Raw genomic sequence first — 15,322 nt, forward strand, 5'->3', positions numbered from 1 at the left:
TATCTTCTTCCATCCTCAATTCCAATCAGAATTTTTAAAAATATTTATTTCATCCAAAGCATATCCCAATCATTAAACTCTTTCTTTATAATGATTATACAGGTAGACTTCAATAACATCTTCTCAAAATTCCATCCCAGTGAGGGCGTCCAAGTCGGTCCATTTTAGTTTTGAAACTCAGAGCAGTGTGTTTGAAACAACCACACAAGGTAGCTTGGAAGGCAATCCACTACAGCCTGGGGCCCAAAATAGCTGGAACAGAGACTCATCAACAATAATGTGAGGGGGCAGTTTCTCGCCAGAAATAACTTTTGCTAATGCGTTCTCCTGGAAGCAAATACCAAGACTCAAAAACATATTTTAATAGCTTTTCACATTAAATTCTAAACACACATCAAAATCAATGATCAGCTCTGAGTAAGAAGAGAGGTATAAGCTCAACCAGATGGTAAAATGAGACGCCAAAGCAAGGCATTTGAGGGTCTGTAGTTAATTCAGAGTTTGAGATCACAATAATAAGAGCCTTGGTAGGAAGGCAACCATTCCAGAACCTCTGTTTATTAATAAAATCTTTGAAATATATTGTTTGTTTTTAGCATTTGTTATTAAACTTCATGTGCTAATAATATTAATTTTAGACAGCTCAAGAAACAAAGGTACCACCAGGAATAATAGCTCACTGAATTCTTCCACCATACTTTAATTTCAGGCATGAGGGTTGAAAATGTGCACAAGAAAGAAATGATGGCTGCCTGTACTTAACAGGCCAAATTTGCTTACCCTTAGGAGAGATCCCAAAGGCAGCCATAGGCCTACCTTGAACTTTGGATCCACAGGCAAATTGTACTGAGGTTTCTCTTCTCTCTCATCTTCTTCCCCTTTCCAGTCTCCAGAAGGTACTGGTATACCTGTGCCTTTTATGAACCCCCAAACACCAAAGAACAAGCCCCAGAGATGTGTATCTGCATCTATACACTAACCTTGCAGAAAACAGGTAGACACAGATCCATCACCACAGGATGCAGTTTGCATGGGAGTCTCGGAGACCTCTAGTAAGTTCCCTCATATTAATATAAGAACAACAATTTTACCTAGTAGCTTTCCTGTTCAGCTCTGCCAAATATTCATCTGACCCTTCCCAGATGCCAGCACTTTACTGCAGCCAAACAGATTCCCCCATATACATCCCCTCTAACTACTCTCACTCTTTGCTGATGCCGGCCACCTGCCTCACCAGACTATGGGGCTGACTGAGTTTGGCTTCCAGAAGAAGCTAGAAGCCTCTTCATAGCCCCTACTTCCACCCACACCCTTGGGCTCTGGAACAATTGTTGACATCTGGCTCTTACTCTGATCTTTTGCAATACTGCATATACTGCCAGTGTAATTACCTCGTCCTCTCCACCTTGAGCTTACTGAAGGCAAAGATGCTTTGTGTGCTATTTTGTATCCTCCACAATGCTTTAGGAAATGGAAGCTTGTTGACTTTCTCCTATAGCATACTGCCGTAAGTGAGACTGGTGTCTGGAGCTGGGGTTCTCCTGGCATAAAATGAGGTAAAGGGCATTTGGGTCTGATTCAGCCCACAGTCCTGTCCATTCCACTGAAAGTGGCTAAGTGACACCGTATGGTACTGCCGAGGTTGTACGACTCCACTTAGCCAATGTCTTTAGTCTCATGGGACTCTCGAACTTCTAGCAACCAAGACTGGCCACAACTCAACAGCTCAGGAGACAATTTCTGCTTATTGGTGTCCTGTACAGGGCCAGACCATGCTCTGTTGAGCTTAGCAATTGCAAGAAGGCCTCCAAGAGACAGTAAGACAGCCATCAGTTGAGTGTGCCAGAATTTAAGGTCGATGAGAAGAACAGGACCATGGGCAGCAACAGGAATAATTAAAGGAATAGAAAAGAATACAAAAGTAGATGAAATTGGGATTAAACCTCCCCTAAAAAGAGGTCAGAGTAATAATGGTCTCTAAGTTTATGGTAGGTTATTTTAAGGAAATCAATCGTCAGCTCTTTTCCATTTAAGGAGGAGCAATGGGGTAAAATTTGTTTAAGGTGGACTAAAAGTTTACAGTTACAGTCACAAAGGTGATTACAAGTGAGAGGAGACCTCTGAGGGGGCTATTTTACATCTTTGGTTAGAAAATATTCAAGGTAGAATACAGGCCTTTCACCCAGGATAGCAAGCACGAGCACACTGTGGACATGGACTACACGAGCCCACTTTCTTGACCTGTATATCTAGGTCAAATCGTGGATTACAGTGGAAAGAAAAGAACATCAAGATCATAGTTTTAACTACTTTCCAAAGTTCTATTTCAGAAGTTAGACATTCTGACCTTGCAGAAAACAGGTAGACACAGATCTATCACTACAGGATGCAGTTCATGTCTTGTCCCTTCCTTGGCAACATACTCAAAGTACTGAGCTTTAGACGGCTCCTCACTCACTACAACTGGTGTCTGGAACACTCACCTGCGCCCATTCTGCTGTTTGCTTCGGTTCCACTCATAAGTCCTTGCTCCCTGATGGATCCCAGGTTCTTTAGGAGGCAGTTACTGTATCCTATATATGTCTCATAGCCCAGCTCAGTGAGTGGCTAAATGGCAGATGTTCCATAACCAATTCACATGGCAAAGATATGAAGTGAGTCAAGGTCAATGTTCTTAGTTAATTTATGCAAAAATGAAGTGACTTTGAGTAAGAATGAATGGAAACCTGCTCTTTGGATTAATGAAGTCCGTTTAGTTGACTTTTACTACAAGGAGGAATTAGGTGGTTATTTTTTCTTCCTTTATAAGTCAGCTCAAATATCTCTTCTTGAAGAAGTGGAAATGGGTGGGTGAGCCTTTCTTGCCCACTGGCCCCCGAAGCACAAAGTCCTCTTTGGTGCACGCTCACATCACTCCTACACTGCCATCTTTGTCCCGTTACTCATTCATCACAGCTGTAAGTCACATTTCTATGATTGTTTGAATGTCTGATTAATACCTCTGTGAAAATAGAGATAATATTTAATTTATAACTTAGTCATACCTAACTTATTTGTGAGTGCTTAAGCACTCAAAAAAATTTTTGAATAAACAAATGCTTATGCTCATAACTTAAATAACACCCCTAGATTATCCAGGGTTTTCATCTCTGGTAATCATTGATTTCATTTGTCAGTCTTGAACTTATGGGTACAAAGATAAATTGTATGGATTCAGACTGCAGCCATCTTGAGTTGCAATCCCTATAACTACCCTGGAGTACCCTACTCAATTTTTTCTGCATAGCTTCACATCAAGCTACAAAGAGGCAAAACCACAAAGAGGCTAGAAATTATGTTCACACTCATATAAAAACAAGATCAAACAATGAAGGGGAAAAAACAAAAAACAGAAACAAAAACAAAACCACCACCAACATAACAACAAATAAAGAAGAGAGAGAGAAAGAGAGAAATTAGAAAAAAAGAGAAGAAAGTCCACTTCCAGGTTTGTCTCTGCTGTCCCTGGTAGACAATGTGTGGAGACAGAGTCCCGATCCTTGTTGATTTATCCCAGCAAGTGAGCAGTAGCTTTGGCGGGTGGGTAGTGGGTAATCTCAGCAAACCTGCACCTTCTGGCCGAGAGCAGACTCATCTGGCCTGCAGCCATCAGCACACCTTCTGTGGGCCTGAGGCAAGCTGGGAGCTGCTACATTCAGCCAGCACCTGCTCTGAGTTCTGAGCTCAGAGGCCCCTCTCCAAAATGACTCCTGGCCCAGTGCTGTCTCACATGGGATGACTGAGTCCTCAGCACCCACTACCAGCTAGGACAGTCCTTCACATATGCTGCTTCCCTCCACTGTATCTCTTTGTGGAGGCCTCTGGGGCTGCCAGCAGTCACTGTGTGTCCACAGGTTTGAACCACTCCTCTTGTGCAGTGAGTCCCATCTCAGGGAGAAGACATCGCCCACTACCTCCTTCTTCTTCATTGAAGCTTTTTTCTTCAGTGTCTCCATGGGCTTCAGTTGGCACTTCAGGTCCTTCCTGGGTCCAGGGGACCCACTTCCCTCCTTCTAGTCTTCCTCATGTTGCTACATTCCAGCATCTGCACAGCAACACTCAGAGAGATTCTTTCTCTGCTGCTTACCACTCCCCATCTTGGTGCTCCTTGAGTCAACGCTTACGTGATGCTTTTTTTTCTTTTTGTAGTACTACGGATAGAACCCCAGAGCTACATTCCCATCCTTTTTTAAACTTTACTTTGAGACAGCATCTCAGTAAGTTGACCAAGCTGACTTCACACTTGTGATCCTTTCACCTCAGCCTTTGGGGTTTCTAGGATTCTATCACACTCATATGATACTTTTCAAATTTACAACCAAAAACGCATTAATGCAGTGTAATTAGCAGCAGACCAACATCACCATAATACTTCACATGTTTGATGGCATTTACAAAAGTGCAGTTGTGTACTGATTGTTCCACTCTTCAGGAGATAGCATGGCTATAAGATGTCAGTCAGACTGACTCCTCAGGCCACCATGCAAGCTGTCTCATTGCTTCAGACACAACCACCAGCATGATATTCAGACCAGGGATTCTCACACTGGCCCAGCCCCTCTCACGTACCACTTTCACCACTGGTTGCTATCTTTTCATTCCCTCAACTCTATTTCCTTAATTTAAAAAAATTTTCATTTTTCTTAAATACAATTATTTTAATGGCACATGTACTGGTGGGGAAATACCTTGGTGGAAAAGCACATGCCTATCATGTGAGGCTCTGGGTTTGACCCCAACATTACCAAAAAATTGAAAATTAAAGGCAAATTTATTCCACTACCATAAATCCAATGCTAGTGTTACTTCCTTATAGGTAATGAATCTAGAGAAATAAATACTACATAATATAATGAAGTTTAAGCTTTGATGCCATCTCTGTGGACTTGGAAGCTGTTCTTTCATTGTTATAAAGATTGTCATCCTTGCAAAAATTTGGATTAAACAGTGAGTGAAGAGAAACTATTCTTGTATGAGAAATGTTGTGTCTGGAGACCAGGTGTGGTGATGCATACCTGTAATCCCAGTACTCAGGACGCTGAAGAAAGAGGATCACTACAAGTTTGAAGCCAAGCTGGGACACACAGTGAGTTTAAGACCAGCCTGAACTACATGGTGAGATCCTATCTCAAAAAACAAAAAACAGCAAAATAAAACAAACGCTCCCATTGTTCTGCATCTCTATCACTTTTCTAGTTGAGCCACAAAATAACCCATAACCAGTCTGCCATGAGAGCCCAGATGAGAAAGCAAGAGGGCTGAACCAGGAAAGAGTAAGCAGGAGCAGGAACTGCCAGAGAGGAGCCCTCAGCACAAGCTCCCTGAGCTGCTGTCTCTGCCAGGCAGACAGGTGGCTCCATAATCAGAGACAGGTGTCTTGCACTCTTCACAAGATGATATCACCGCAGTGACCATCTGAGGACACATGTCATAGTAAGGACTTCATAGATTTTTTGGACCAGCTATGCCTTGGGAAACATTTACTGATATTCAAGCTCCAGAGAAATAGCTGCTCATTCACTCCTTTATGGTGTACCTGCCAGGTCAGGCATTGCTCTAGGCACTGGGTAAACAGTCATAAATACAACAAATGAAAATCTCTGCCTTCAAGCGGGAGAAGAGAAATGAATAAGATACGCTAAAGAATTATAGGTGTTAGAGAAAAGAGGATAAAGAAGAGCGGCAATGTAGGAGCAGTTGAAATTTCATATAGGATAGTCCAGAAAAGGCTCCCTGCAGATGGAAGGTTTGGCTAACCAGTCTCCTTGGTCTCTGGGCAGCCCTCTGCCCTCCCCTTCCCCATTGGTCTTTTCTAAATGCTCTGGGGTGTGATGTCCAATGTTTTGGATTACCTGGTCTGCGCTGGGTGAAGAGGAATTTCCCTGGCCCATACATAATCTAGTTAATCTGTATGAGTAATAAAAATTCTTTTTAAAAATATTATAAGTTATTACATTACTTTATAAATTAATACAAGCCCAAATTTAACAGTGAAATAAGAAAATTTACATAGGTGCTTAATAATAATCACCTGTCTCCACAGGTGCATACATGTGCAGAGAGGTTAAAATACTATTTCTGATATCAGTAATTGCTACATTTTACTCTCCAAGTCGCACAAACACAGATAGCGTCAGCTCACAGGCGGTGGAGTTAGCAGGGCACTGTGCCACCCTCCCACACAGCGTTCTGTTGTCATCTCCACCATCTATGCTGGAGCACTGCAAGGTGGAGTCATGAAAAATATCACTAAAAAGCACATAAAAATGGTAAAAGTGTATGGCCTGTGGGCTGTGTTAGTAGCTATCCAGGACTACATGTGACCCGTGAGCCACAGGTTGGGCACACCTGCACTTAGAACTTTCTGGAAGAATAGAATAGATCTAGGGCAATACCCTGAAAAATACTCAAGAGAAACAACTGTTATAATGACTATCAAAAGAATGAACAATAAAAATACAGTATATAATTAAAACGAATTATAATTTACATTTAAGGACTACTTAGAAGTGTCAGATATTGATCATTTATCCCTCGTTAGAAGCCATTCAACACAGAGAAGAAACCAGCAGGTATAGGGGCTGGGGATATAGCTCAGAGGCATAAGCACTTGCCTGGCAAGTGCAAGGTTGTGAGTTTGATCCCCAGTACTGCAAAAAAAAACAAACAAACAAACAAACAAAAAAACAGGTATACTACACAACACACCCAAATGGCAAAGAGTGCCTTTAATTTTCTTTTTTATTTCTTATCCGCATAGAGTATCTAATACATCCCTGGTGAAGACAAAAGGGTAAATTAACCTAGCACATCACTGGGACAATATCACAGAATGAACAGAAAGCATCCAAACAATTCTGTCAAGTTAATAGGATTATTGCTGCTAATGGGCAAGAAGCAAAACAAAACTGTTGAGAACTGAAGTCAGAACACCTCCACCCAGCATCCTGTAGTCACGTTCTACTCCCACTAGGCTATTATAAGAAATAACAGAAGCTTTTGTGATCTCATTTAATTACAGAATCCACCTATCAATTAAACCACTTTCTTCCTCTTATTCCCAGATGGGTACATTTTCCAACGTGATAGATGGTTTTACCTCATTCAGATACTAATACATTCCTTAGTATTCAGCTTCTGCCTCTCACTGTGGCCCTGGGAAATTTCACACACAACCGTATAGCTTCAGTTACCATCCAGGTGCCAAAGATTTGGAAATCCTTCCAAGCACAGGTCAGTACCTCTGGAGTGCCAGATCTCCCGAATCCTCGATGCAGAGTGTGACTTAACCAAATTGACCTCATTATCTCTCACCCAGCACTACCTGAGCAAGTGTTCCTGTATTTTAGCTGGTGGTGACTCCATGCACCCACCCAAGCAGTCCAACTGGAAACCTGCATCACTCTTCCTATTGTTAGTCACCAAATCCTACCCATTTTAAGCGACTTACATCTGTCTATTTTCTATTACACTGACTACCACCTTACATTATTTCTACCTAGTGGACCACGTCATCTCCTTTGTGGTTCTCCCAGTCTCCACTCTGCATTCTCTACATCTCCCCATCTCAGTCATATTACTCTCAGTATCATAAGTGTTCCTTATTTATGTGTGTTTTCAAATAGCTCCTGAGTTCTTTGAATGCAAACATGGTATATTATCCCTTTTAATCTTCTGCAAATAGATGACAACCTGTATGGAGTGTATGTACATTCAACTAATGTTTAGTAAATGGATGGATAATTCTCAGACCATCATATCCCAAGATGTTGGGCATTTCAGGAAGTGAGATGGGTTCACCAGCAAAATTCCTGCTCACCCACCCTGCCTGATCTTATTACAGCTAACTAACTAGCTACCTATTACACCTAACTAGGAAGTTGTAGAGACTACCAGTTGATTTAAGCATATGCATAGTCTCTTATTCCTCCACAGGAATATGTCCCCTTTTTCTTCATATTTAGCTTTCAAATAAAATGTTCAGTGTCCTCTTTGTTCCTTCTTTCAAGGCATATTTTTTTTTTTAAAAAAAGCATTCATCCTTGGTTTTTACTGCTACAGATATTCATATTTTAGACCTTTCATTTTAATTGCAAAACAAAACCACTGCCCAGTCAAGCTATAAGGCTCTCAACACAGCGTATATGTGAAGGGCAGCAGGGGAGAGGATTCCAGGGGGAATCACAGTTGGCATGTGAAGATGCTCCTGCGTACTCTGCCAGCTCCTGACCCAAAGCCAAGCTTGTTTCGGTGTGCATGCCTCACTCAGAAGCCTTTGTTCCAGTACATAAACTCACTCCCTGTCTGCAGATCACAACTCCACTTCAGCTGTCTCAGGAAGAAAAGGAACTGTTGTTTGAGGGTTAGGCTTCAGTCAGGATTATGCAGACTAGAAGGAAAAAGCCTTATCAGAGAGGAGACTGCAGGTCCTCCTGGAAAACCGTCCTGATTGACTTACAAAGTGGGGGTCTTAAGGAACTCAGTCCTGATCTGATTGAGCAACTGGGATGGAGGGAAAAGACTCTTTATGGAGGAGGAAAAAGAAAACCAAGACGGGGGGCATAGAAAGTTCAGAACAAGTATGAAAAATGGCCCTGGCCTGTACTTTCTGCTCAATGTTTCTGTAAACCTGTCTGAAAATGAGTCTTTTAACTAAAAGGAAGGAAGGAAGGAGAGAGGAGGGGGAGGGGAAGAAAAAAAGGAAGAAGGAAGGAAGGAGGAAAGAAGGAAAAAAGGAAGGAAGGAAGCAGGGAGGGGAGAGGACTGGCCAATGAGAAATTTCTTTCATTGCAGATGGCAAGGAAAATATTAAAGCAGTTGTTGCCTAAGCCATGCTACTCCATTCTATACTTTCTCTGCATTACTCCAGGCGTTCAGTAAAGTCTGCTGAAAACAGATGCCTGGTGTTAGTGATACTTTGGGAAGTGGAGGAAGGGAATGATGTCCAGTATAGGATGAAACAATGAAAAAGGTTTAGAACTCACAAGGGAAGACCAGAAATTTAGTGCAAGAATGGACAGGAGAGTGTTGGGAGCTGCTGGAGCTGGATATTGGTCATATGTGTGAGGGCAGGACACAGCCAGAGTGCCTCAGGCATCAAGCTGCCTCAGAATTGAAAAAGGCATCCCGCCTGGACAAGTATAGTCGTTAGTTGCTAGGCAACATTATCTCTCATGATACTAACTTTGCAAATGTATAAAACAAACGCCCCTACTGTTGAAGCCAGTCCTCGTGCTCATCAGGCAAGAGGTAACTCCACCTGACCCCAGCTCTTGTCTCTTATCTCTATTTTTCTCATACCAACCGCCATTTCTCTCCGGGGTACAATGAGAGACCAACGAGGTTACCTACAGGAGAGCATATGAATGCAAACCTCATTGACACTGTGCATCCAATATGGTAGCCACAGCCCATATTGGTTACTGAGCACCTGAAATGCAACCAGCTCAAATCAAGATGTGTTACGTATGAAAAAGTCAAATATCTCAATATTTTATATTAATCACATATTGAGATAATATTTTAGATACATAGGGTTAAATAAGATATATCATCCTTTTCACTTTTAGCATAGTTATTAAAATATTTGGAATTACACACAGAGCTTTGCCCCATATTCCTATTGGGCAATGCTATCTTAGAATCTTGGGAGAAGTCATGGCTTTTCTATTGTAAAAGCTACAGAGAACTTAAACTGCTTTGTTTGGATATTAAAGGAAAGGGTGACCCTAGGAAGATGGAACACAAGACAGTGGATAATGACAGATCAAATGAGAGAAAAATACAAATTTACAAGAATAGATGACATGTTTATTTTAGCAACATTGTGTTAAGCCATAAAGTAATTCCTATAAATAGCAGGCGCTCTTGAGCAAAATATCAGCTTTTTTTTCAGGAATACATTTATAGTGTGAAGCAAAGTGTACTTTCTAACTATCCATTATAAATAAGTTACATTTGGTCCTCAGTTTTAAACTAGAAGAGAAAAAAACAAACAAGGAAGCATCCACCCCAGGCAACATGGATGGATGTGCATTCGAATACCTAGATGTGTTCAACATGGACAGCCCAGATCTGAGTAGTTTACTAGAAATATCAAATGCATAGAAGGACCACAGTCATCTACGAATTGTATTTATTTCCTACTAAATCCACTCCAAGAGTCATGTCTTACAAAACTTATGAGAAAACAAATAAAACAACATATACTATTGATTCCAAATTAGCTATACCGTATGCAACCAGAAAACAGCTTTCTCTCTGACACGCTACCCCAGTACCTCTGGTTCTATCCTACACACATATCTGGTTACCTAGATACAGAATCTGCACACTTCAGACCCGGAGTGACGTAAGTGTCGCGTGGTCTGCTCTCGTTACTTTGCAGATAAAGGACACTGAGCTGCAGAGACACAAGAAACTTGCTGAGGTCACAGTGTTGCTCAAGCCCTGTGGTGTAGCAGCACCCTTCCGTCCCGGGTGTCACTCTAGTGTCTCCTGGTGACTTAGATTGTCTGAAAGCTTTGGTTTGATTATCATACTTATTCAGAGGGGAGTTGAGGAGGATTAAATATAACCTTTACATAACAGGTAAATTACATCAATTGGTCTGAACACATTTCACTGTGTACATTTAAGGTCTATCGTATGACGTTAATGGGTGCGTATATAGTTAAGTGGCTGATACACTGGAACAAACTAACATCTCCATCAGCTCACACAGCTACCCATTCCCCCACCCCCAGTGGCAGGAGCAGCTCTGGCTACTCACTTAGAGAAACGCTTGGCTGTAATACACTAATCATCCTCACACAACCAGCGAGCTCAGAGGAAGCAGCTGAGTGCCTTCCCTCTGCCCTCCTCCTCCTTTTCATCTAAGCTTCTGATGCTAATGCTTTCTCTCTCTGGAAAAGTTACTTGCTGGAAAGCTACTACACTCACTGAAGCAAATAGCCACAGACTCTAGAAAAACTCCCCTTCCTTTCTTATTAATCTTTGAAGGTCAGTTGGTAACCTGGGGTCTATCTGAGAGCCTCCTGGTCATGGGTGGAAGGCTTGGGATGGCAGAGCCTACGACTCAAAATGAAGCCCAGTTTCCAGAGATAGGTGGTGACCATGTGCAGAGGACAGAGTAAAGCTACAAACAAGCTCAGAGTCTTGCCCTCCTTGTGTCTCTCCCTACCTTGCTTATCTGCATCCTGGCCTACCCAGATGTGCCCTCAGCTCAAGAAACATGTTTCTGCAGGAAACACACAAACCACTCTCTTTTTCCGTTTTTCCCCTGTCAGGCACACAGTGGCTCTGGAGTAATGGGCCGGCATACTTCATGCTGAGATGTGGCCCTTTGTGAGCCCAGAACAAGGGCTTGTTCATGGAAATTGATCTCAGACTGATAGCTTCTTGGGTGGGAGATGTTTTTCTGCCTGGAGACCTTCAAAGCATTCTCAGTTCCCACTTCTCAACACATAAACACACACGCACACACACATACACACATGCACACACACAGAGAAAAAGAAAAGATAGAGACTTAGTACCCAATATCACAAGTTTCCCAGTCCTCCTTTAATGAATGGATGCTTTGCAGTAGGTTACTTTGCAGTAGGAATCTTTCATTTCAGAGGGAAATAAATAAAAAGCACAAAACACAAAATCCCATTTTCATTGTTCTTCCACAGATTTACTCAGTCTCCCAGGACCAGGGACCTCACTGAGCACCCACAGGCCTGGGAACTACCAGTCCTGAGGGCCCCTGTCTTTCCCCCAAGAGTTTCACCAGGTCCCAAACTAGGGCGAAGTGATTCCTCACAGCTTGTGAAAGCATTCCTGCTACCATCCAGGGACCAGCAAGGCACCAAAGGGACAGGTACTGCTTGTGACATGCTACTAAGCAGGCATGCTGGAGGCACTGTACCTTTGCAGGTGAAGCATTTGATGTGGAAATGTTTGGTCTGGACCCGAAGCACTTCGCCCTTGCATGGCTCTCCACATTTATGGCAGTGAATGACAGGCTTCTCTGACGGGTGGTGAGGGTCCTGAGGGTGGGCCACTGGAAAAGACAAACGATCCAGGTTAGATGGGAGCATTCCTACAACATGGTCCTCACAGGGACACACAGCTACCCTTATCTCTTGGAATAAATGAGTCACATACTGATTCAATAACACGAGCTGAGTAACAGCCCTGCCCCATACCATAAGCATCAGATCTGCAGATAACTAAGGTAGTAATGGCTTTAAGGTAGTAATGGGGACACACCAGGCTTGTTCCCCTTGGAGCCTGCTGTGCTCTCCCTTTTGCCCCAACCTCTCTAGGACTGCACAACTAGCCCATTAAATATACAATCTTGTTTGTTTCAATATTCTTTTTTTGGCACTAGGAATTGAATTCAGGACCTCACACTTGTCAGGCAGGCACTGTGCCACTAAGCTATTTCCCCAGCCCTGTTTCAATGTTCTTTTATTTTATTTTATTTTATTTTTATTTTTTTAGTTTTTCTCCAGTACCAGGAACGGAACTCACAACCTTGCGCTTGCCAGGCAGGCGCTTTTGCCACTGAGCTAAATCCCCAGCCCTGTTTCAATGTTCTTAATGATGCATTTGTACTATCTTTTTCTTCAGCTAGCATGTTTTAGCTGGAATTTGCTATAGACTGTAAGTTCCTTGAGCGTGGAGACCATTTCTTTGGATTCCTGGATTTTTTTTCTTCCCACTTGTACCCCTCTTTCAACTGCAACTCTTAGGATATAGCAGAATACCCCAGCACCAAAGAAGTACAGAAAGCAGTATTTACTTTTTAACTAGCATATATTGGGCACTTTCCAGTCAGCTTCACTAGAGAAGATTTCCTAAGCCTAATTTGGAAACTTGGCCTGTAGGAGGCCTATTATGAGACTCCTATTATGTGCATATGCATGGCTCCTGGTACACACACTGCAGGCAATAATTAAATCATGCGGGATGCACCTTGAGACAATAATGCTAAGTGAAATAAATCAGACAGACAAGTTAAACATTGCATGGTTTTTCTCATAGGAGAAACTCAAAGTATAAATAATTTAAAGAGAAAAATAAAAGATAATAGGAAATAGGGAGGTAGAGCTTTTTTTTATTTTAAAGATAAAAGGAGGGAAACATTAACAGACATACAACATTTTACAACATCACAAGCACAGTACAGACAATACAGAGTTACAAACAAAGTGGTAGGGAATTAACAATGCTTGTTGTATTCTGTATTGATATCTTCAAAGTGGCTTCTCATGAAAACAGATATAGACATGCAATACTGGTCAGCCAAAGACTCATTGACAGTTTCTTTCAGCATAGAAATAGAAGACAGAAGAATAACCATGCTAACTATCCTGTATATACATATATACAAAATTTCTCCTTCTTTCCCTTCTCTTTTCCCACATCCCAGTTGCCCTTTACTCTTCAGCGGTTTCCTATCATTTCACAGTGTCTATCATAAGGGAGGTAGAGCTTTTACAGATCGGAAGGAGATCAAGAAATAGGGAGAAGGTTAAAAAAAAGAATTAAGGTGCATTATGCATGTGTTTCACCTCCCCACAGCGAGTGTAATCATTACGTATCACAAACATGTGTTAATAAGAACATTCAGAAAATACTAACCTAGGAACCATGTGAAGCCCTCGGAGCCTGCTTCCTTTTCTATAAAGCAAAGGGGATTGGACCAGGGGATTTCTAGAGCTTTTTCAGATTAAAGTTGCATGGTGAGACTTTGGAGGATTATTCTGTTGGTTTCCAGGACTGCCCTGGCCTGAGAATAGAATGTGCCTCCCTTTACAGAGGGCCAGTGGAGCAGGCAGTGAGAGGACACTGAATTTCACCAACGGCCTTCAGTTATTTTTTTTTTTACTTCCTCTTTCTTTTTATTAGTTAAGTTTATTGGTGTGATTTAGGTATGCATCTTCCGTTAGTCTGCAGTTTCTTTAGCCAAAGAGTGCAAACGGCCCTTTCTGCTATCAGATTCCTTTTCTGATTTGGGTTCTCAGAACCCAAGTCATATATACAAATGTCTTCAGGAAGTACCCACCTGAGCATAATATGGGACAAGAACAGAAAAACCTAAAATGAATCAAGCAACCTAAAGAAGAAGGATGAATTTTTTTTCTTAAATGGTAAAATGGCATTGGACAGGGGTATTAGGGCAGATACTGCTGAGATTCAATTTAGACAACCCCTTATGAGCCAGGTGTGGTGGTATACATCTGTTATCCCAGCACTCTAGGAGGCTGAGGCAGGAGGATGGCAAGTCTGAGGCCAGCCTAGGAAACTTAGCAAGACCTTACCTCAAAATAAAAAAAGTAAAAAGAGCTAGGGGCTGGAGATTTAGCTCAGTGTCAAAGCCCTGGGGGTCGATCCCTAGTACAGAAAAAAAAAAAAAAAGAGTACCTTACAGTAGGGAGCTCACTGTACATGCAAGTATAACAGCTCATTGTTTTTCTCAGGCCTCTGTAATGTTCTCGTTTCACATGGAAAGAATTTGAACAAGACAGTCCAAATAATCCATTACTGGCTAAATTCTGAGCAACAAGATTCTTCTTGTGAAATCTGGCCTAAGAGCAGATGTAGTTTCGGGTCAAACACCTGATCTGCACTCTCTGTACCAGCTCTTGGACCCATCAGGCAAGGGACCAGCATTGCAGTTCACCTGCATATCCTTATCTACCCGCTGGGATCTCTCTGGAAAGCCTGCATTTACAACACAACTCAGCATTTTCTAAAGGAATTAAGGAGGAGCTTGGAATGACCACTGACTTTGAAAGTGCTCTGTATCAAGGCCAAAAATATATTTGCCTGGGCATTAAGAAAAAGTTTCACTTACAAAAAAAGTTTCTACTCCAAGTGCTGGGAAATAGTATGTGAGGTTTTTTTTTATTTGTTTTTTGAAAAAGTTAATTCCTACTTCCAAGGGAAATATTTCATCCTCACCAATCTTGTCTTCTCTGTGAGGTGAGCAATATTGTTCCCATTGATCAGATGAGAAAAACAGAGCCCCAGAGAAGTTGAACAATTCACTCAAGTTAACAGTAAATGTGAGCACAAAGATTTATGCTCAGGGCATTCTGATGCCTAAGTGTGTGTTCCTCCCATGCCATATAAATCAGGAAATTGTTACAAGTCAGGCAATAATTTATTTAGCAGTTCTAAAAGCAGCAGCGAGGACATGGCTTACAAAGGAAATATCCAGAGTGTGTGTGCTAAGGTATCCATAGCTTGGTGATAATTCTCAAGGTGACCAAGTTGATCCCTGAAT

General features: G+C 41.9%; 1 protein-coding gene across 16 annotated transcripts in view; it reads right to left on the bottom strand.

The window, feature by feature from the left end:
- Ablim1 (actin binding LIM protein 1) overlaps positions 1–15,322 on the bottom strand; it is a 287,439-nt gene that overhangs the window by 129,998 nt on the left and 142,119 nt on the right. For all 16 annotated transcript variants that reach the window (XM_013515787.1, XM_013515789.1, XM_013515788.1 and 13 more), the window contains exon 2: positions 11,954–12,088. In XM_013515787.1, coding sequence (XP_013371241.1) covers positions 11,954–12,088 — 135 coding nt within the window. The remainder of the gene's footprint in view (positions 1–11,953; positions 12,089–15,322) is intronic.

Source organism: Chinchilla lanigera, unplaced genomic scaffold (genome assembly GCF_000276665.1).
Source record: "Chinchilla lanigera isolate Chin_1 unplaced genomic scaffold, ChiLan1.0 scaffold00030, whole genome shotgun sequence".
Taxonomy (NCBI): Eukaryota; Metazoa; Chordata; class Mammalia; order Rodentia; family Chinchillidae; genus Chinchilla; species Chinchilla lanigera.